The sequence below is a fragment of the Lipotes vexillifer genome, unplaced genomic scaffold (assembly GCF_000442215.2).
Source record: "Lipotes vexillifer unplaced genomic scaffold, Lipotes_vexillifer_v1.1 scaffold1129, whole genome shotgun sequence".
NCBI lineage: Eukaryota > Metazoa > Chordata > Mammalia > Artiodactyla > Lipotidae > Lipotes > Lipotes vexillifer.
In genome coordinates this window covers 3,194,347-3,217,220 of record NW_006789022.1, presented here as the reverse complement: position 1 = coordinate 3,217,220, position 22,874 = coordinate 3,194,347, and the positions used below count along the sequence as shown (strand labels likewise).

The window sequence follows — 22,874 nt, the reverse complement described above, 5'->3', positions numbered from 1 at the left end:
TATTCCCTGAGGTCAGAAATCTTGTCTGAATAATTTATTACTTTATCCCCATCATGTATAACAAGGCATGTCACTAGAATTCATTGATTACCTGCTGTGTGCTATGAAGTAAGCTCCTGAAGAGGTTGTTAGAAGAAATACTTTTGAACTATAAACAGGCTCCTCTAACAGGAATCTTTTTGGGAGGATGGCAGCTGCTCCAGGGAATTGGTCTGCCCTCTCCTGGCAGCAGGAGGCACTGCCTCTACTAGTAGAGGAGTAGGAATAAGCAAATGAGCAAGTGCTCTGCAAGGAGCAGGATAGGATGTTCACCTGGAGGGCAAAAATTCAATCTGAGAACAGAATTTCCTTATTTCCTGAACCGTGGAGGAGTGACAGTGGGAAGCCCTCCCAGGAAAGGATTAGACTGGTTTTTGGAAGTGCCAAATATGTGGAATTTTAAAAGGAACAACTTTAAGGCTGCTTCTATGGCCTTGCGTGAAAGTTTGGGAAGCAAAGCCTGATGAGAACTTTTCTCTTTTTTAATTGAAGTGTAGTTGATTTACAGTGTTGTGTCAGTGAATCACGGCACAGTGATTCAGCTACATGTATACACACACACACCTATACACACACACACACACACACATATCACACACACACATATGCGTAGGTACATTCTTTTCAGATTTTTTCCCTTATAGGTTATTACAAAATATTGAATATAGTTCCCTGTGCTATACAGTAGGTCCTTGTTGGTTAGGGAATCTTAATTATAGGTTGTTTCTTTGTTTTTTGGCCCAAGATCAAGGTTAGTATCTATTCTTATCATTTAACATCTCATAAATCCTCTACCTGAGGATACTTTATTTAATTTATTTATTTTATTTTTGGCTGCGTTGGGTGTTCGTTGCTGTGCACGGGCTTTCTCTAGTTGCGGCGAGCGAGGGCTACTCTTCATTGCGGTGTGTGGGCTCCTCATTGCAGTGTCTTGTCTTGTTGTGGAGCACGGGCTCTAGGCGCCTGGGCTTCAGTACCTGTGGCTCGTGGGCTCTAGAGCGCAGGCTCAGTAGTTATGGCACATGGGCTTAGTTGTTTTGTGGCACGTGGGATCTTCCCAAACCAGGGCTCGAACCCGTGTCCCCTGTGTTGGCAGGCAGATTCTTAAGCAATACACCACCAGGGGAGCCCTGAGGTTACTTTATTAAGTGGAATTTTGGAACAGGGAGATGAACCAGAGGCTTGCTCCGTCCATTCCACAAATCAGTCTGATGTCTCAGTTCCTTCATGAATGGTGTGGTTCTCCATTTTGGGATAGATGTCAATTAAAGTGCAGACTGTTGGACTTCCCTGGTGGCACAGTGGTTAAGAATCTGCCTGCCAGTGCAAGGGACACGGATTTGAGCCCTGGTCCAGGAAGATCCCACATGCCACAGAGCAACTAAGCCCGTGCACCGCAACTCTGAGCCTGCAAGCCACAACTACTGAGACCGTGTGCAACAACTGCTGAAACCCACACGCCTAGAGACCCGTGCTTCGCAACAAGAGAAGGCACCGCAATGAGAAGCCCATGCACTGTGAAGCCCACGCACTGCAACAAAGAGTAGCCCCCTCTTGCCACAGTTAGAGAAAGGCCGCACAGCAACGAAGACCCAACACAGCCAAAAATAAATAAATAAATAAATAAATAAATAAATTTATTAAAAAGAAAATGCAGACTGCTGGTGTCCTGTGTATCATTTACTTTTTGGAAAAAATTTTAAGGTGAAACCTGCTATTTCCCCTTTTTCTTTAACATTATAGTTTTGATGCATTTTTTTCTGTCTTTTGGTGCCCTAGCTCTTTAAGATTTAGTTATAGTACTCTAGTTAGACATTTTCTACAAATTATTTGTCCCCTAGTGATAAACCCTTTTTAAGATTTCCAAGTTTTTACTACTTAACCAGTGCTGCAGTGAAATCCTTTGTGTATTGCTTTGTGCATGTGGATGAGAGTTTCTCTGGGTTATGAATCCAGGAATGACATTTCTGGGTAATAGCTATGAGTATTTTCAATTCTACAGGCTTTTGCAAATTGCTCACTTGGAGAGATTGTACCAGTTAATGTCACTTATGCAATTTCATGTTCTTGTCATCACTTGGTTCAGTCAGATGTTTTAATATTGCCAATCTGATGGACATAAAATTATATTTTGTTGTGATTTTAATTTGCATTTTCTTGATTACTACTAAGGTTATGTAATGTGTCAAGAGTTCACTGGCCATTCTTTTGTGTATCCAATTTTGTGAAATGACTGTTCGTAGTCTGTAAATGTTTTTCTTTTTTTTCCTACCAGGTTGTTGGCTTTTTCCTTACTGGTTTTCAGTGATTTATATGTTTTATGCAAGACTCTGTTGTTTTATTAGTTTCAGATACTATGTCTTTTCCCGTTTGTGGCTTGTCTTTTCAGTTTGTTATGGTCTCGTGATGCACAGGTTTTTCTTGCAGAATTTATCAGTTCTTTTCTTAACGTTTTGTGCTTTTGTGTCTTGTTTAAGAACTCCTTCCTTACCTTGAAGTCAGAAAGATATTCTAATTTTTTTTCTAAAAATTTTAAATATTTGTTTTTCATACTTAGGTCTTTTAATCACTTGGAATATATTATTGTGTTTACCTTTAAATAGTGACCTAATTTTTTTTTTTTCAGCACCATTTGGTGAATTCCTTCTTCCAGTGGTTGTAATATTATCTCTGCATATATTAAGGTTTCAAATATGCATGAGTTTCTTTTAGATTTCATATTCTGTTCTGTTGGTCCATTTGTCCATCCCTGTGGCTATAGCATGCTATTATTATTACTTTAGCATGCTATTATTATTACTTAAGAATATAACATGCTTGGTATATGGTAGCATTTATCTTCAAAAATATTACTTTTTAAAAAAAATATCTTTACTGTTTTTGGCTCTTTTCTCTTACACGTGTTATAGAATCATAAAGTTCCCAAGAACAGATATTCAGATTTGTATTGGAATTGCAGTGGATAGACAGATTGTTCGGGGATGTCAATGAAAAAATTAACCAATAGTCAATCTAAGAAAGAACTGGAAAATTTTATTTAAGCCAACCTGAGGATTATAACCCAGGAGACAGTCTTTCAGAAAGCTCTGAGGACTATTCCTCTGTTAGAGGTTAAAGCACAGTTTTATAAGTTTTTGAGACAAAGGGTCATACATCAAAGTAACATAGTCCAACAAGGCGAGTTGTGAGTTATTGTGACCCCTTACAGAATTGAGAAAGGAATGTTATCTTATCTTCTAAGGAGTTACTTCCTGGTGCCAGGAGGAAATTGCTTTGTTTGTTTGTTTCTTGTTTCTTTTTGCAAGTAGGCATTGCTGTGTGTTCTAAGGGGATCTAGTTAATGCATAATGCAGATGCACAATGCACACTGAAAGGGCAGGGTAGTGGCTCAAACTGCAGAGAAAAATTTTATGTTAAATTTTTCTTATCTTAATTTTATTTCATCAGGGAGCATTAATTTCTTTATGACATCAAATCTTTCTATTCATGAATATGTGACATTTCTCCTTTTGGTCTTTACACTTGCTATTCCCTCACCTAGAAAACTTTCTTTTAGAAAGCTCCCTTGTTTGTTTACCTCCTTGGGTCTTTGCTCAAATGTCACCTCCTCAGAGATGATTTCCTTGAATAAAGTAGTCTCCTTCTCACCCTCCTCTATCTTTTCAAAGCACTTGTAATCATTTGACATATTATGTATGGTTGAGTATTTTTTAATTGTCTTTCTTTCACTCAGTGGAATTAAGCTTCATGAAAGCAGGGTCTCTTTCCTCACTACCACCCCAGCTCATAGAAAAGTGCCTGGCACATACTAGGTACTCAGTGTTTTTTTGTGAATGTGTTTCTGTAGGATATTATCTTTTCCTTCATAAAGAAGTTATCTATTTACTGTTAGATTTTATCTTAGCTCTTAGTTTTCATTGCTAGTGTATATGGCAACTTTAAAAAAAAAAAGACATTTTCTAGTTGTTTGCTACTGGTGTACAGAACAGAATTGTTTTTGTATATTATTTTATGTCTAGTATTTTATTGAACTCTTATTCTAATAGTTTGTCTAGATTCAGTTTGATTTTTCTGTACAGAATTTTATTTTCTATAAGTAAGAAAAACATTTAGGTGTAAGTTTTATTCCCCAAATCAAATTTTAGTTACCTATACAAGTGTTTTGTAAATTATTGATATTACTATTTTAAAGAAACTTGCTCGCTCTTTCCGTGCCTAGCGCAGCCATGGCTCGTGGTCCCAAGAAGCACCTGAAGCGCGTAGCAGCTCCAAAGCATTGGATGCTGGATAAACTGACTGGTGTGTTTGCTCCTCGTCCATCTACCGGTCCCCACAAGCTGAGGGAATGTCTCCCCCTAATTATTTTCCTAAGGAACAGACTTAAATATGCCCTAACAGGAGATGAAGTAAAGAAGATCTGCATGCAGCGTTTCATTAAGATTGATGGCAAGGTCCTCACTGATATAACCTACCCTGCTGGTTTTATGGATGTCATCAGCATGGACAAGACTGGAGAGAATTTTCGTCTGATCCATGACACCAAGGGTCGCTTTGCTGTTCATCGTATTGCACCTGAGGAGGCCAAGTATAAGTTATGCAAAGTGAGAAAGATCTTTGTGGCGACAAAAGGAATCCCTCATCTGGTGACCCATGATGCTCGCACCATCCGCTACCCTGATCCCCTCATCAAGGTGAATTACACCATTCAGATTGATTCGGAGACTGGCAAGATTACTGATTTCATCAAATTTGACCCTGGTAACCCGTGCATGGTGACTGCAGGTGCTAACCTGGGAAGAATTGGTGTGATCACTAACTGGGAGAGACATCCTGGTTCTTTTAATGTAGTTCACGTGGAAGACGCCAACGGCAATAGCTTTGCCACCCAGCTCTCCAACATTTTCGTTATTGGCAAAGGCAACAAACCATGGATCTCTCTTCCTCATGGAAAGGGTATCCGCCTTACCATTGCTGAGGAGAGAGACAAGAGACTGGCAGCCAAACAGAGCAGTGGATAAAATGATCTCTAAGTGATGTGATTGGGAAAGTCTTTGTACTTAGAAATAATGCTACATAATTAAAAGCCTCTTTAGTGTTAAAAAAAAAAAAAAAGAAACTTGCTCTATGGTAACTCAATTCTAATGCTGCTTTCTAATTTGAGGATGAAAAAGGACTCCCCTTTCCAAACTTGCTATAAGATCCATTTTTCTTAGACTTTTGAGTTTTAATTTTCTCTCTAGTCAGCACCTTTAATAGTACAAATTTTTTTCTGTCTTTTTTTTTGCGGTACGCGGGCCTCTCACCATTGTGGCCTCTCCTGTTGCGGAGCACAGGCTCCGGACGCGCAGGTTCAGCGGCCATGGCTCACGGGCCCAGCCACTCCGCGGCATGTGTGATCTTCCCAGACCCACAAACCCGCGTCCCCTGCATCGGCAGGTGGACTCTCAACCACTGCACCACCAGGGAAGCCCAATAGTACACATTTTTGTTTGAGATCATTTACTCTTTTCATGGAAGTGTGATAACCAGAATCTAGATTTCTGCTGTTTAAAAATATCTCTCTAAATGCCTACATTTCCGTAGATATTTTGTACCTTTTCTGTTGAGTGAAATGAGTAAGAAAAAAACTTCCTTAAATAACATTTCCAGATTTGAGTGCGAGGGTCTGTGAGAAGAATCTGCTTTAATGGTCTGTTTACTGCTAACTACCATGATGTTTTCTGCACAGAGTACTTCTGACACTTAATGTGTGGGTTTTCCACCAAGCAATTCTCCAATGCTGTGGGGACACCAACTGGATGTCCTACAGTTTCATTCAGTTGTAAAACTACCTGGGGTTGCACAGACCCCACAGGTTAAGTAAGGGCTCAGTCTCACAGAACGTTCCCCACTTCACACAACAATCTCAAGTAGTGGATCCGCAAGTTACCCGCACTTGTGAGTTGGCTAAAGATTGGGGGTTCCCACAACCCCCTCCTCGGGTTTGAATTTGCTATAACAGCTCATAGAACTCAGGGAAATACTTTACATACTATTATCAGTTCATTATAAAGGATATTATAAAGGATACAAATGAACAGCCACATGAAGAGGTACATAGGGTGAGGTTCCAAGCGCAGGGTCTTAGGACCCTGTGGACTTGAGGTGTGACATCTGCTTGGCAAATGGATGTGTTCATCAGCCTGGAAGCTCTCCAAACTCTGTTGATTAGGATTTGTATGGAGTTTCCATTATATAGGCATGATCACTGGCCATTGGTGATTACTCAGCCTTCAGCTCCTCTCCCCTCTGGAGGCCGAGGGGTGGCGCTGAAAGTTCCAAACTCCTAATTACTCAGGTTCTTCTGGCAACAAGTCTTCATCCTGGAACCCACCCACCCCCACCCAGGTTACCTTGTTAACATACAAAATGACACTCTTTACTCTAGAGATTCCAAAGGTTTTAGAAGCTCTTGTGCCAGGAAAGAGGGATGAAGACCAAATTCCTTCCTTGTTTCCTTCTGTTGGCCGCACCGCATATGGGTTCTTAGTTCCCTGAGGAGGGGATTGAACCCGTGCTCCCTGCAGGGGAAGTGCGGAGTCATAACCACTGGACCACCCGGGAAGTCCCAAATACATATTTCTTATATCGCGATATCACAGCCTGGTATTGCAGCACCTCTGGGAACATGTGTTACTGGGGACTTATAATGGTTCAAAAGAAGCTGTGAAAATCAGGCTGTGGTAATCACTGATTGTAAGGAAAAAGTTTATTTCCTTTCTCAGATTGGTTACATTCTAGTTAGCATTTCATTAGTGTAACAGTTTCTATTTTGAAATAGAAAAGAGGGTTTCCCTTCTTAGTGATGTATTTTACTTTTTTTTTTTTTTAATTTGTCTTTAGTTTATCTGTAGTCCAAATTATTTTACAGAGAGTTGTTGAAATTAACCACTTTAGGTCCAGAGTGAGTGGTTATTTCAAATTCAGGTTTCTATTATATTCCATACTTGTCCCTAAATGTCTACTTCTCAACACTATATACCGCCTTTTCACCTTACTGAATATAAAAAAATTTTTTTTAATGTAGTCAGGCATCTATTTCCCTGCATGGAGCCCTAAGAGGATTTTTCCTATAATTGACCCAAAAGGGAGCACAGGGGGCTTCCCTGGTGGCGCAGTGGTTGAGAGTCCTCCTGCCGATGCAGGGGGCGCGGGGTCGTGCCCGGGTCTGGGAAGATCCCACATGCCGCGGAGCGGCTGGGCCCGTGAGCCATGGCCGCTGAGCCTGCGCGTCCGGAGCCTGTGCTCCGCAACGGGAGAGGCCACAACAGTGAGAGGCCCGCGTACCGCAAAAAAACCCCCCCCAAAAAACAAAAAAAAAGCAAAAGGGTGCACAGGTAGGAGCAGGGGCAGATGTGGGCGGAGCTATTCAAATACCGAGTCACTTGCCTTGAGGGAATGAAGGAAGAGTTTATGTTCAGGAAGTGCATATTGAAATCTAAGATCCCAACGTCTCATTATGTGTCTTTAGGATTGTATTTTTGGAAAGCTCTGGTAACATTTAGCCATTTTGAATGCCTGTGAAAATCAAAAGTGCTTGAGAGCTTCGTTTATTTATTAATACATTTGCTTATGCAAATATATTAATACACTGTCTTATATTAAATACAAATATATTTATTTGTATAAATACATTTATAAGACAGAATTTGAAATACTGAATGCAGGAGCAAGAGCTGGCACATTTTAAGTCTGGATGGAGACTTGGAACCTTTTCCAACTTGTTTAGAGAATTGTGTGATAGCAGGCAGCAGAAGTTTCTGTTTTTCTTTAGGTAGAGATACTGTAATTACATTAATCAGGCTACAGAGTTTATACCAGCATCTAGCTGGACAGGGAGGATAGGGAGATGTAAGAGCTAAGAAAATTGCCCAAGTGCTTCTGGCCTAGAAAACTGGAAGAATGCCAGTGTCACTCACTGATCTGTGATACTGAGCAGGGGGATTGAGGAGGAGAGGCTATAGGGGATTGTGGGAATGGCAAGATAAGATTAATTTTGAATAAGTAGAAATATAGAACTAACTATAGATGAACAAAGATTTGGGGGTCATTTAGTAGACTTAAGAATAAATGGGGTCCTTGAGGGACTGAGGACATGTACAGCGTTTTACTATTACCAGTTTATTATAAAGGATACAACTCAGGAACAGCCAAATGGAAGAATGCACAGGGCAAGGAGTGGGGGTGTTTGTGCCACCTCACCCGCACCCTGATGTGTTGACCAGCTCGGAAACTGTGAACCCTGTCATTTAGGGGTTTTTAATGGAGGTTTCATTATGTAGGTATGAGTGATTAAATCATTGCCATTGGTGATTAACCCAGTCTCTAGCCCCTCTCCCCTTCCCAGAGGTTGGGGGGTGGGACTGAAAGTTCCAACCTTCCAATCATGCCTTTCTGATAACCAGCCCCCATCCTCAAGCTTTCTAGAAGTCCACCAAGAGCGCCTCATTAAAACAAAAGACATTCCTATCACCCACGAGATTCTAAGGGATTTAGGAGCTCTCTGTCAGGAACTAGGGACAAAGACCCTATATATATATATATATATATATATATGTATGTATGTATGTATTTTAATTGTGTTACAGTTACCCATGTGGGAAAAAAATGAGATAGGCTCTCTACCTTATGCCATAAGTAAACATAAACTAAAGATTGATTAAGGATTGCAATGTCAAAAATAAAACAAACCTTCCTTTTTTTGTGTAGAAAATATAGATGAGTATCTTTCAGGCCTTGAAGTAAGGAAAGATTTAAAAAATAGGACATTAAAGTCCATTGACAGATGAATAGATAAAGAAGATGTGGCACATATATACAATAGAATATTACTCAGCCATAAAAAGAAACGAAATTGAGTTATTTGTAGTGAGGTGGCTGGACCTAGAATCTGTCATACAGAGTGAAGTAAGTCAGAAAGAGAAAAACAAATACCATATGCTAACACATATATATGGAATCTAAAAAAAAAAAAAAAAAAAAGGTTCTGAAGAACCTAGGGGGAGGACAGGAATAAAGACGCAGATGTAGAGAATGAACTTAAGAACAAGGGGAGGGGGCAAGCTGGGACGAAGTGAGAGTGTGGCATTGATATATATACACTACCAAATGTAATATAACTAGTGGGAAGCAGCTGCATAGCACAGGGAGGTCAGCTCGGTGCTTTGTGACCACGTAGAGGGTTGGTGTAGGGAGGGTGGGAGGGAGATGCAAGAGGGAGAGGATGTGGGGATATAAGTATACTTATAGCTGATTCACTTGGTTATACAGCAGAAACTAACACAACAATGTAAAGCAATTATACTCCAATAAAGATGTTAAAAAAAATAGGACACTAAAACCCCCCAAAACCAGAGTATACAAGAAAAGACTATATATAATATATATATATAATTTTTTTTTGGCCGCTCCGTGTATCTTGTGGGGTCTTAGTTCCTTGACTAGGGATCGCACTCACGCTGTCAGCAGTGAAAGTGCAGAGTCCTAACCACTGGACTGCCAGGGAATTCCCAAGACTGATATACATGTATATATTTAATAATATATAAATATATAACTGATATATATTTAATATATACATATATTTATTAAATAATACAGGCCCTTTATTTATTTGCTTTTTTAATATTTTATTTATTTATTTATTTGGCTGCTCCGGGTCTTAGTTGTGGCATGTGGGATCTTTTAGTTGCGGCATGTGGGATCTTCAGTTGTGGCACGCAGGATCTAGTTCACTGAGCAGGTATCGAACCTGGGCCCCCTGCATTGGGAGTGTGGAGTCTTAACCACTGGATCACCAGGGAAGTCCCGAGACTGAATATATATATATATATATATATATATATATATATGTTTTAATTTATTTTATTTTATTGATTTATTTTTGGCTGCGTTGGGTCTTCGTTGCTACACATGGGCTTTCTCTGGTTGCGGCAAGTGGGAGCTACTCTTCGTTGCAGTGCAGGGGCTTCTCATTGCAGTGGCCTCTCTTGTTGTGGAGCATGGGCTCTAGGTGCGTGGGCTTTGGTAGTTGTGTCTCGTGGGCTCAGCAGTTGTGGCTTGCAGGCTCTAGAGCGCAGGCTCAGTAGTTGTGGCGCACGGGCTTAGTTGCTTCATGGCATGTGGGATCTTCTGGGACCAGGGCTCGAACCCGTGGCCCCTGCATTGGCAGGCAGATTACCGAGACTGATATATTTTTGATGGATAACTTTTGTTCATCAAAGGACACCTGAGGGACTTCCATGGTGGTGCAGTGGTTAAGAATCTGCCTGCAATGCCGGGGATACGGTTTGAGCCCTGGTCCCGGAAGATCCCACATGCCGCGGAGTAACTAAGCCCGGGCAACACAGCTACTGAGCCTGCGCTCTGGAGACCGCGAGCCACAACTACTGAGCCCACGTTTCACAACTACTGAAGCCAGCGTGCCTAGAGCCTGTGCTCTGCAATAGGAGAAGCCACCCAATGAGAAGCCTGCGCACCGCAACAAAGAGTAGCCCCTGCTCACCGCAACTAGGGAGTGCCCGTGCGCAGCAACGAAGACCCAACGCAGCCAATAAATAAATAAATAAAATTATTAAAAAAAAAAAAGACATCTGAGTGCCCATATCTTGATTTCTAATACTATTCTCCAATAAAAGGGACCAGGGCTCCTTGGAGAAATGGCTGATTCTAGGGCTGGGGCCCTAGAGAATATACAAGATGAACCTGGAGCATCTTGCGGTGCCAGAAAGCAGAGAAGTGCTACAAAAAGAGGGTGCGGGGGAAGGGGGAATGTATTAAAAGGACACAGTGGCCAGACTGAAAGAGCTCGCAGTGGCCAAAGCTGGAATAATTTGAGCAGCAAAGCAATATAGTGTTGGATTCTAACCCAAAGTATAAAATAAGTATCCAAGAATACATACATATGTTGACTTATACTGATATAAATAAATGAATAGATAAATAAATAAATGAGGGAAAAGAGACAAATCTTCCATACAGAAAAATCCCAAATAATTTATGAAGATACTCCCAGCTCTGGGAGGCAGAGCTTAACTTCATACCTCTTGAGTGTGGTTACACTTAGTGACTTTTTTCCAAAGAATGTGATGATAGAAAGTTTTGAGGAGCACCTGAGATGGGGAAGATGACAATACCCACCAGTATTGTGTGACTAGGACTACAGAAGGAGCTGACGTTGGAGTACTTTGGTGATCATTTAAGGAATCATTTAATCTCTTATTACCAGTTAGCCTTTTGATGAGATCAGTATTCTGTCTCTGATCAGTTGAATATCTTTTTTTTAAAGTTGAGATTTATTTTTTTTTTAAGTTGAGTTTGTTTTTTGGCTGCGTTGGGTGTTTGTTGCTGCGTGTGGGCTTTCTCTAGTTGCGGTGGGCGGGGGCCACTCTGTTGTGGTGCACGGGCTTCTCATTGTGGTGGCTTTTCTTGTTGCGGAGCATGGGCTCTAGGAGCGCGGGCTTCAGTAGTTGTGGCTCGCGGGCTCTAGAGCGCAGGCTCAGTAGTTGTGGCGCCGGGCTTAGTTGCTCCGCGGCATGTGGGATCTTCCTGGACCAGAGCTGGAACCCGTGTCCCCTGCATTGTCAGGCAGATTCTTAACCACTGCGCCACCAGTGGTTGAGAAACTGATCAGGGAAGTCCTGATCAATTGAATATATGACATCATCGATCCAAGGGTAATATGTTAAAAGTACTTCTCTAGCTCTTCCATAACTTGATCTGCTGTGTCTCTGGTGTTTCTCTTTTAATACTAGGTTGCATTAGAGAGAACGGCTTGCTGCAGTGTTGTTCATTTGTCCATTGTGAGTATGAGATACTTTCCAGGTGTTTTCATTTCTCTTCTTCTAAGAGAAGGCTTTGGTTGGCGTTTCCTTTACCCTTTCTGGCTTTTATCCCCCGTCACGTTCCTCACCCTTCACTAAGACAGCTCTGACAGTTCTCTTCAGCAGCCAGTGCCCCTTCTGCAGGATTTGTAGTAAAGTAATATTTCAACATCGCTTCTTCTAATAACAGCTGCCAAGTGGGCCCCTTTGGTTGGGGTCAGCCTCCTTCTCTGCTTTCATCTCAGCTGCACTTTGGCTTCCAGATGCTTGGTTCCTTAACTTCAGCCGTCATCCATTTTTCAAATGGCTAAACTCAAGGCTGATGGGTAGTTTAGAGGCAGAGCCTGAATGCTTTTTTTCTGGGTTTTTTGGAATTATGCCTTCAGCTTTGGCAGCGTTGCCGTGTCTGTTGGACGGTCTCCTAAGTTTCTAACTATCCTCCCATCTTTGCTCTGTCTTTGGAATTCTTTTTTTTACACACTGAGGGGAAAAAACTTCCATATCTTTTGGCTAAGATCAAGTAATCCTCACTTGTTGGGAAACAGGTGACATGAATTTTTTCAACAGGGGATTAGCAAGGAACTTTCTCTGTACACTTGGCCCTCTGAACTTCAGGGCCCCACCCCCATCTTCTGAGTGAGTGTAAAGTCCTGAAGGCTTGTGGCCTCATTATTTGTCCTTATTGGCCTCTGGACTCTTGAACTGCTTTTTTCTTTGCTTTGTCCCAGCCTTTTCTTGAAGGCTAAATTCTTCTTGAACACATTATACACTTTGAATTCTATAATAAATACTAAGTTTTATATTTAGCAACATACATTGTAGAATCTGAGGATCCCTAGTCACCTTCAGCCCTCTTCTCTGCAGTCTTGCCCGGTTGCTTTTCTGTCCTCTCCTTCACCCAGATTTATTCTTTGTTTTATTTGGTTGAACAGTTACAAGTTTTGGTTTGTTTTCCTACGTAAACAGCTTCATCTTGATACCATACAGTGTTGTTTAAATTCCTTTTCACTTTTATCCCTTTACCTTCACATGCTACTTTTGTTTTTGCATTTTATTATTTATTTATTTATTTATTTATTTTGCGGTACACGGGCCTCTCACTGTTGTGGCCTCTCCCTCCGCGGAGCACAGGCTCCGGATGCACAGGCTCAGCGGCCATGGCTCACGGGCCCAGCCACTCTGCGGCATGTGGGATCTTCCCGAGACGGGGCACGGACCCATGTCCCCTGCATCGGCAGGCGGACTCTCAACCACTACGCCACCAGGGAAGCCCTGCATTTTATTTTTTTAATTAAAAAAATTTAATACAATTTTAAAGGTTACTTTCCATTTCAGCTATTACAAAATATTGGCTATATTCCCCATGTTGTATAGTACATCCTGGAGCCTATCTTATACCCAGTAGTTTGTATCTCCTGCTCCCTCACCCCTATATTGCCCCTCACCGCCACTGGTAACCATGTTTGTTTTCTCTGTCTGTGAGTCTGCTTCTTTTTTGTTGTATAATATTTACTAGTTTGTTGTATATTTTAGATTCCACATATAAGTGATATCATACAGTATTTTTCTTTTTCTGACTTATTTCACGTAGCATAATGCCCTCCAAGTTCCATCCATGTTGCTGCAAATGGCAAAATTTCCTTCTTTCTTATGGCTGAGTAGTATTCCATTATGTGTGTATATATGTATATATCACATCTTCTTTATCCATTTATCTGTTGATGACACTTAGGTTGCTTCCATATCTTTGCAATTGTAAATAATGCTGCTGTGAACACTGAGGTGCACATTTCTTTTCAAATACATGCTACTTCTGTTGAATTATTTCTAAGAAGGGAGCAATTTGGGTTTGATTGATAATAGTTCATCCACTCGTTTACCAAACACTTACAAAGTGCCTACTATGTGCTACCCCTGAGCAGGCACGTCCATCAACAAATAGCACAAGGCCCCTGCCACTTGTCTTGAAGTGCCGACACTCAGACAAGGAAATGTAATGAACAAATGAGACGTGAATTGTAGAAGAGATCGGTGCACAGTGGCTGGAAAGTAATCCTTTCGGGGGAGTTGAGAAAAGCTATCATTCGAGCTAGGTCTGGAAGGAATTGGAGCTTATGAGGCAGAGTGGCAGAACAGGAAGGGCAGAACACAGAGGGAATGGCATGTACAAAGATGCAGAGGCCTGACAAAGCTGGGTGTGTTGTGGGACTAACAGGTATTTGAAGGCTGATGTTGCTGGAGGGTGGTCCCTGTGGCAGGTGTGGTGGGTGATAAACTTGGGAAGGTAAGTTGTTAGCTTATTTACCGCATGCAGGAGGGATTTGTTTCATCTTTCTGGAGCCATGGGGGGCTGTGAGTGAGATACTATGTGTATGTATGGGGGTGTTATGTTGGACTATCTCAAGGAGAGTGTCTGACCCCACAGTTCTTAACTTTGAGCTTTCATGCTGGTGATAAAGTCTGTTCACAGCTCCTGGTTGGCACTTACTGGCATGCCCAGGGCACCCTGGACTTCTTATCATCATTGAGCACAGGTCTGAACTCCAACCTCTACCCGCTTGCCTGGGGTGAGGGATGGGGATGGGCTCTGGTACGAAGAAGGAAGGGGAATGGCACGGGATGAGCCTTTTCACTCTCTTGGCTCTCCTTTGGTACCTTTTCTATTTCTTCAGATCTTGGCTTCTGCTTTCTTCCAAACACACAGCTATCTTGGCTTCCAGCCCAGGTGGGAGAGGGAGAAAGAACTTATTTCCTTCAGCGCCTCTCTGAAAATAACCCAGCTGGCACTGCTCAGGAACAAGAAGTTCCTGAGAGTGTTGGCACCTCATGGTGTTGATGTCCGGCAGTCCCTGCTGTGAATTGTCTCATTCTCAATCCAAGGACCTCTGTGGGGAGAAGTTGGGTGGTTTTCAAGGCCTCTGCAGTGCCAGCTGCTTCCAAGGCCTAGCATAGTGAAGGGGTAAGGGAGGTAAGGGAACCATGGCACCGTGGGGAGATTGGGCTAATGTGTGGGAGGCCCTGCAAGGTGGGGAAGATTCAGGCCATGGCAATCTTCTGATCTGGTGTAAGGAAAAGGTGGGTGCCTCTAACTGAGGCCCAGCCCCAGAATGTTGTCAGCCCTGAGGCTGTCCATCCATCTCTTTTGGATGTCAGATTCCTAGCTGCCTGACATCCTGGGGCCAGAAAGTGGGGGTGGGGTAGGGTAAGATGGGGAGTGTCAGCAACTGTCCTGTCCAAACAGATTTATCATAAAATATCATGGGGAAGGCTAGATTAGGGTTAATTCACTAAAGTTAATAAAGCACAGTACTGTAGTGGGCACTCAGTAAATAGTTGCCGCATGATGAATTAATTGAACTAAATTCAAGATACCTTGAAAGAGTGGGAGTAGCCCTGCGGGGGAATCGGAGGTCTAGCGCCAAGTCCCAGAGGCCCGACAAGACAAGGTCTGGTGGGGGAAAGGGCTGAGTTGAGTTTGAATGGCTCTGAGAGTACAAGTGGCCTTGCGAAGTTGGGAAGACCAGGCGGTGGCCTGAGCCCTGGGCCAGGGGCAAATGGAGGGTGGTGTCCAGGGAAGTCACAAACCTTCGGAGTGGGCAAAGAAGGGCCTCGGGACCCCCCCGCAGTGCTGGATATCCCCTTTAGCCCACTTTCCGGCAGCGCCAGGGACCAGCGGGGACCTGAGGCAGGACAAAGCACAGACCCCGCCCACCTAAAGGTGGTTCCGTGCTCAGCCTTCTTTGTGTCCGAACCTTAGGGCTAGACTGTTCGAGGTGAGGAATTGGACCACACGGCCGTCGGAAGCGAGTTCCCAACATTATTCCCTCGGCCGCCGCCCACCCTTTCAGTGCCTGGAAGAGCAATCCAGGATGTTCCACTTTAAAGGGCGGGCTGGGGCGGGGCTCCCGTGCCTAGTCCCAGAGACCGCGCCCGCCCGCCAGCAGACGCGGTCGCGGAAGCTGAGCGGAGTCACAGAAACCTGGGAGACTGTTCTGGGGCTGGGAGGTCCGGGCAGCTATCCAGCCACCAGCTGACCGCAGGCTGCGTCGTGTTGCCGGTTTCGCAGGCACCATGAGCCAGGACGCCGAGGTGGACATGAAGGAAGTGGAGCTGAACGAGCTGGAACCCGAGAAGCAGCCGATGAACGCGGCGTCGGGTGCGGCTGTGGCCGTGGCCGTGGCGGGCGGCACCGAGAAGAATGGTCTGGTGAAGATCAAGGTGGCCGACGACGAGGCGGACGCGGCGGCCGCGGTCAAGTTCACAGGCCTGTCTAAAGAGGAGCTACTGAAGGTGGCAGGCAGGCCCGGCTGGGTACGCACCCGCTGGGCGCTGCTGCTGCTCTTCTGGCTCGGCTGGCTGGGCATGCTGGCGGGCGCCGTGGTCATCATTGTTCGGGCGCCGCGCTGCCGCGAGCTGCCCGCAATGAGCTGGTGGCACAAGGGCGCCCTCTACCGCATTGGCGACCTTCAGGCCTTCCAGGGCCGCGACGCAGGCGACCTAGTGGGTGAGTCCGGGGCTCCCTCACCCCCACCCCCACCCCCACCCCGCGCTCCCCTGGTTTAACTGGTCACCGGCTTCGACCCCTGTGCCCAGATTGACCCAGGTGGTTCTCCACCCTTCCTGGTACTGGTGACCGCCCCCTGGGACGTAGCCCCTCCTTCTTTCTTCGAAGGAAACCGCCCCCCACTCCCTCTTTCCTGAGGGTGGCTGACTCAGCATCCTCCCTTCCCCCTCCCGGCGCCAGGAGCCTATCGCTGCAGGTTTCTGAAGCAATGTGCTAGTCTCCTTACAACAGCTTCTCTCGTGATCCAGCCAAACCGCTCCCCCCCCCCCCCCCCTCCTGACTGCTGCGGCCAGGCCAGTGGGCCCCCTCTGCAGCTGTTCCCCCCTGCCCTCCCTTTGTTTAGCAGGAGGGGAGCCAGATGGGACTGGGGGGGGGTGGGTGACGGGATGTACCCTCACCATTGTTGGAAGAACAACAGTGACAGTAAACCCTTTCCTAGGGACCTGTCTTGCAGTGTAGCCCCAGGCTCTGTTTATGGAATTTAAAAATTTTAATTTTTAGAGCCAACTTAACACAATAAAATAGGATTAAAATTAGCATGATAAGGTTCGGTGAGGAGAGGACAGCTGCCATTAGTTTCGGTGGGAAGTTTTGGCAACACCCCAAGTGCGTGGACACACACAGATGCGCACACAGCTATGTGGACACAAAACATGCCCCCGCGCACTTCGTCTCGGGGAGAATAGGGGCGATCAGGGGCCTCAGGGAGGCGTCACTTTAAACTCTGCTTCTCCATTTCAGGCCTGAAGGGGCGGCTTGATTACTTGAGCACCCTGAAGGTAAAAGGTTTTGTGTTGGGCCCAATTCACCAGAACCAGAAGGATGACCTCACAGGAACCAACTTGGAACAGATCGCCCCCGCTTTTGGCTCCAAGGAAGATTTTGACAGTCTCCTGCAATCGGCCAAGAAAAAGAGTGGGTGTCCTAGAGCTCGCAAGGAAGCAGCTAGGAAGGGCTTGGCCTTCTGGCCAGAGGAAAGGCCGGATAGCTTTATTGTCTGGTTTATTGCTGAGTGGCTCAGAGTTTTCCTAAGGCAGGTACAGGGGAGGTTTGTTAGGCTTCAGCCTAAAATGGACTTGTCATGTGGTTCAGAGGCTTTCTATACTTGGATGTGCAGTTATTTAACTTCTGGGCTTCAGTGCCCTTATTTGCAAAATGAAGGTTTTTGCTAAATCAGTGGTTTTAAAACTTGTAAAAGAGTGGGTCCTTTTGAAAAAAAATCCAAGTAAAATCTTTTCTTACATTGAACAGGGTTCGCTTTGGGGGTCAGGGGCCCAGGGCCTCATAAGCTCAGCCTTCTCTGTTACACGACCCTCCCCCCGCCTCCCACCCTGCCACTTGCTCATATCTGTTTCAATGGAATGAGTTTTGCCAGGGTTCAAATCTAAGCTTTTGTACCAATACGTAGGAAATACTGTGCCGACTTATATTTGTTGATTTCCTCCTTTCCCCTCCCCCCAGAGTCTTTCTATCAACCGCCTCCCCCTCCATTGTTCTAGGCATCCGGGTCATCCTAGACCTCACTCCCAACTACAAGGGCCAGAACTTGTGGTTCCACTCCACTCAGATTGATACTGTGGCCACCAAAGTGAAGGTGAGTTGTGTTGGTGCTTATGGCATGTGGGAGCGGGATGCTGGGGCTGTTCGGTCCTTTCATAGTAAGTTCTATAAACGTAGCCCGGTGCCAGCCAAGGGGCCCCTTGCTCCTTGGAGCCAAGCAGGTGTGCTCCTCCCACAGGCAGAAGGATAGGCAAGCATTGCACCCCTATTTTTGTTTGTTCCTTTTCTGACCACTCATTTTCCTTGTTTCCCTGACTCTGAGGGTGACAGTGCCAGGAAGGGAATTTCTCAGATGTGAATTTTCTTCCTTTTGGGAGAGGAAGCCCTTTCTCTATGGGAATTCTGTCCTGTCTGGTTTCCCTTTTCTTATTTGATGTGTTTTGGAGTGGAGCCCAGTCTGAAATCTTAAGCATTGGGGTCTTCCTATGTGTCTGGGAGTATGTTGAGTACTTTATATACCTTCTTTAATCCCCTATATAACCAAGCAAGGTCCCTGTCAGTGTCCCTAATCTGTAAATGAGGAAGCTAAGGTTCACAGGTCTTTAATGTGCCCTGGGATTTGATGTTCCAACTAGTCTTATCTCTCTAATCTGCCTACTCTGAAGGCCTAGGCTCAAACTCTGTACCCTGCAGGCTGGGAGTGGGGCTTTGAATGTCATCCCAGCTCCTAATGCCTGGGTTCTAGGACACTGACCAGTTCAGAAAGAGTAGAACAAAAATGGAGGCAGACTCTGACACTTTGCTTGCCAGCCGTGATTCTGAGGTAGAATTCTGTAGTCCCAGTTGACTGATTTCAGTTGACTCTTGGGGTCATTCGGTTCATTCCTTGCTACTTGCTGGAAGACCTTTTAAAAGTTACTGAGAAGGGAATGTTTTCAGATGGTGTGGCATGAGGTGTTGTAGCCTCAGATGAAGATGGAGACTAGAGGAGAGAGCACATGGATCAGAGAGAGAAAGAGGAAGAGAGGGGCAGCAGGAGTGGGGTTCCATGTCATGTGCCCCATGAATGCCAGGGCTTCAGGCCTGGGCCTGTTCTGCAGAGCTGGCTTCTCTTTTCAAATCTTTGGCTAAACTGCCCTGGGGCTGTGCTTTGAATTTCACTTTTTTATCCTTGGTCTTGTCTCTGACTAGCTCTTTTACTTACACCCTCCCCAGGCTCCAGGAAACTGGGAGAGGAGTAAGTATACTCTTCTTGGGATCTCCGTTAGCATTTTCGGTCCCATCTCTGCTGCTCTCTGATTGTGGCCTTGGGCACGCCTCCTTGCTTCTCTGACATTGTTTCCTTATCTGTAAAATGAGTATACCAGCATTCCACACATGCTAAGTGTTAAATGAAGTTACATGTATGAACACACTTTTCTCAGTCTTTTCTGTAGGGGTCAAAGGTAAAGCTTAAAAAAAAAAAAAAAGGTAAAGCTTTGTGATTCCCCATGAGGAGGAGTAGAGAAATAGAGCGTTATGTCACTAAGAGAATCAATGATAGGTTAGAATGGAAGGGAACTAAAGGCTACCTACAGGTTTATAATAGAGGCAAGAAAGTGAGACCGTTCAAAGCAAGTGACTCTCCAGAGGCCACAGGAGAGTGCATGGTAGGCAAGATTTAGTGTGGGCTGAGCCTTTGCATCAGTGTTGATATCTTTCCTCTGTTCCTTTGCCTCCCTCCTATAGGAAGCTCTGAGGTTTTGGCTGCAGGCTGGTGTGGATGGGTTCCAGGTCCGGGATGTGGGGAATCTGACAGTGAGTACCCTTTCCACGCGAGAAGCAGAGCCTGGGTGAGAACAGAAGCACCCGCCAGGGCCTGATAGTGTTCCCTGCTTCTTGCCTCTGCTCTTTTCCTTCTAGGATGCGTCTTCATTCTTGGCTGAGTGGCAGAACATCACTAAGAGCTTCAGTGAAGACAGGTGGGTACCAGACCCTGGCTCCCCTAACTCAGCTCCTTTGTGGGAAACCCTCAGTGGAGTGCTAGCCCCAGGAAGCAGAGTTCCTAGTCCAGAAAACCTTCCTTCCTTGTCCTGTACTACCCTTGACTCGTGCTCTGCTCTGTGCAGGCTCTTGATTGCAGGCACAGACTCCTCCGACCTTCAGCAGATCCTCAGCCTGCTCGAATCCACCGAGGACCTGTTGTTGACCAGCTCTTACCTGTCAACCTCCAGTTTCACTGGGAAGCATACAAATTTCCTGGTCACCCAGTATTTGGACGCCTTTGGCAGCCGCTGGTGCAGCTGGAGTGTGAGTACCACAGTGGTAGGAGAGGGGGCAGGAGGCCTCCTGGAAGAAAGGAGTGGAGGCAGAGGCAGGCCTTGGGGCTCACTGGTGCTTCCATTCCTGCAGTTGTCTCAGTCGGGGCTCCTGACTTCCTTCGTGCCGCCTCAGCTCCTCCGACTCTACCAGCTGCTGCTCTTCACCCTGCCAGGGACCCCAGTTTTCAGCTATGGAGACGAGATTGGCCTAGAGGAAGCTGCCCTTCCTGGACAGGTATCGCTTGCTGCCTGCCCAGCACAGTGGGGGAGGCTGCATTCGTCCGTCACGGTGGTTCTGTGGCTGGCGGTGGACGGGCAAGAGCCTTGGGGAGGAACCTGCGTTGGATTGCTAGTCAGCCACCTGGGCAGTTGCTGTGTGGCCTTGGCAGGTTATTTCACTTCTCTGACTCTTGGTCATCTCTGCGTGATACTATTTTTTTATAGGGTAGTCAGGACTGAATGAGGGTGTATTTTAAAATGCAATACCTGGCTCCTGGTAGGAGTTCAGTATGGTAGCCATCACTCAGTAATTCATTCATTCACTGGACAGCGGGTACTCTGTGTTAGGCTCTGCTCTCCAGGAACTCAGTTGCGTGGGGGAACCAGATGAGTAAGAGCAGTACGTGCAGCGAGTGCCTTGGTGGGGTAAGACCATGAAGGCACCCGGTTAGCTTTAGCCACGGGGTTGGAGGTTAACACCTAAGCTGATATTTATAGAACCTGTCATCCACTTATTCCACAAAGCTTTATGCAGTAATTCCTATATGCTATGCGTGGAGGAAACAAAAATACAGCGGTGCACAAAAGAGCTGGAGGTGGTGAAATTAGATAGTAAGCACATATTGATAAAGATGCCAGGTGCTGATATGTGGGCTTCCCTGGTGGTGCAGTGGTTGAGAGTCCGCCTGCTGATGCAGGGGACACGGGTTCGTGCCCCGGTCCGGGAAGATCCCACATGCCGCGGAGCGGCTGGGCCTGTAAGCCATGGCCGCTGAGCGCCTGCGGGTCCGGAGCCTGTGCTCCGCAACGGGAGAGGCCACAACAGTGAGAGGCCCGCGTACCACAAAAAAAAAAAAAGATGCCAGGTGCTGATATGTGCAAGAAAGCAGGGTAAGGGGCCTAGAGAGTGGGGACGTGGGTGGTTTTATATCAAATGGCCACAGGAAACCCGATGGAGGCACCTGAGCAGGGACCGGCAGGCAGTGAGGGGCTAGCGTGTGGCTGTCTGTGAGAAGCGCCCTCTAGGCTAGGGGACAGTGTGTGTGAGGCCCTGAGGTGGGGGACGTTGTACTTCTGTGGGGCTGGAAGCGGGAGGAGGAGTTGGAGAGCGGCCCAGGTCTTTCCAAGTCCTATTCTCCCTGCCTCTTAGCCTGTGAAGGCCCCGGTCATGCTGTGGGATGAATCCAGCTTTCCCAACACTTCAGGACCTGTAAACACCACCATGACTGTGAAGGTAAGGGTTTTAGATGGGCAGGGCCTGATCGGCAAGGGGTGAGGGCAGGTGGCCGGTGGGAGTTCGTGCCCCGGGGAGCCCTCCACCCCTTTCTGCTGTATCTTTATCACTTTACCCTTTGCAGGGCCAGAGCGAAGACCCTGGCTCCCTCCTCTCCCTGTTCCGATGGCTGAGTGATCAGCGGGGTAAGGAGCGCTCCCTGCTGCACGGAGATTTCCACGCGCTCTCCTTGGGGCCCGACCTCTTCGCCTATATCCGGCAGTGGGACCAGAATGAGCGTTTCCTCATAGTACTCAACTTCGGGGATGTGCGCCAGCCTGCCAGGCTGGGGGCCTCCAGCCTGCCTGCCGGCACCAGCCTGCCAGCCAGTGTGGATCTGCTGCTCAGCACACAGCCAGGCCACAAGGAGGGCGCCCCTCTTGAGCTGGAGCACCTGAACCTGGAGCCCCACGAGGGGCTGCTGCTCCGCTTCCCCTACCTGGCCTGACCTGGGCCCACTACCCTTCCCCTCCCCTCCCCTCCCCAGGCCCTTTGAGTTCTGGTTTCTCTCTCTCTCTCTTTTTTTTAAACTGTTACAGATGAACCCCCGAATAGGGTGTTTTCTGGTTTCAAATAAAAGTCACCCCTACCTGGTATGGCCTTGTCTTCCCTCTACCCGCTGTCAACAGCAGGAAATTCTTTCCCCTTCTTCCCCTCTCCCCCACTGGACCGCCCCCACCCCCCACAAGTGATCAGGACCAGGGAGGAAGGGGCCTGTCGAGGTCACAACAGCAAGGTGGTGTCAGGACGAACTAGCAACCCGGCTCCCACCGGGCCCGGAGGTCTCAGCTCCTGCTGACTCTTCCTTACCTCCTCAGCAGTGGTCTCCAGCCAAGCGTGGTCACTTTCCTGTTCTGCAGACTTCACCTTTCTGGGAGAAAAAGTGGGAGTGGGGTGGCCTGTTTTCTAAAAGGTACTTCTAAAAGATGCTTCAGGTTCTTCATTCAACAAGAATTTATTGTGTGCCCAGCATGTGCCAGGAGCTGTTCTCGTCCTGGGGTCACAGGAAGGAACAGAGTACAAAGATCCCTGTCTCCTTGGGGCTTATATTCTTGTGAGGAGATGGAGAAGAAAGATGTATAAAATTAAGCGTATGGTGGACATGGTGGTGTTCAAAG

General features: G+C 46.1%; 1 protein-coding gene and 1 pseudogene across 2 annotated transcripts in view; both read left to right on the top strand.

The window, feature by feature from the left end:
* SLC3A2 (solute carrier family 3 member 2) overlaps window positions 1–22,351 on the top strand; it is a 38,767-nt gene extending 16,416 nt beyond the window's left edge. Inside the window, exons 2-10 of the mRNA XM_007462119.1 lie at window positions 15,967–16,404; window positions 17,206–17,379; window positions 17,964–18,058; window positions 19,693–19,761; window positions 19,867–19,925; window positions 20,073–20,253; window positions 20,356–20,499; window positions 21,634–21,717; window positions 21,842–22,351. Coding sequence (XP_007462181.1) covers window positions 15,967–16,404; window positions 17,206–17,379; window positions 17,964–18,058; window positions 19,693–19,761; window positions 19,867–19,925; window positions 20,073–20,253; window positions 20,356–20,499; window positions 21,634–21,717; window positions 21,842–22,204 — 1,607 coding nt within the window. The 3' untranslated portion in view covers window positions 22,205–22,351. The remainder of the gene's footprint in view (window positions 1–15,966; window positions 16,405–17,205; window positions 17,380–17,963; window positions 18,059–19,692; window positions 19,762–19,866; window positions 19,926–20,072; window positions 20,254–20,355; window positions 20,500–21,633; window positions 21,718–21,841) is intronic.
* LOC103071129 (40S ribosomal protein S4, X isoform pseudogene) lies at window positions 4,249–5,130 on the top strand (annotated as a pseudogene). Its single transcript, XR_014368661.1, has one exon. The product of XR_014368661.1 is annotated as a 40S ribosomal protein S4, X isoform pseudogene (transcript).
* Window positions 22,352–22,874: the final 523 nt, after the last annotated feature.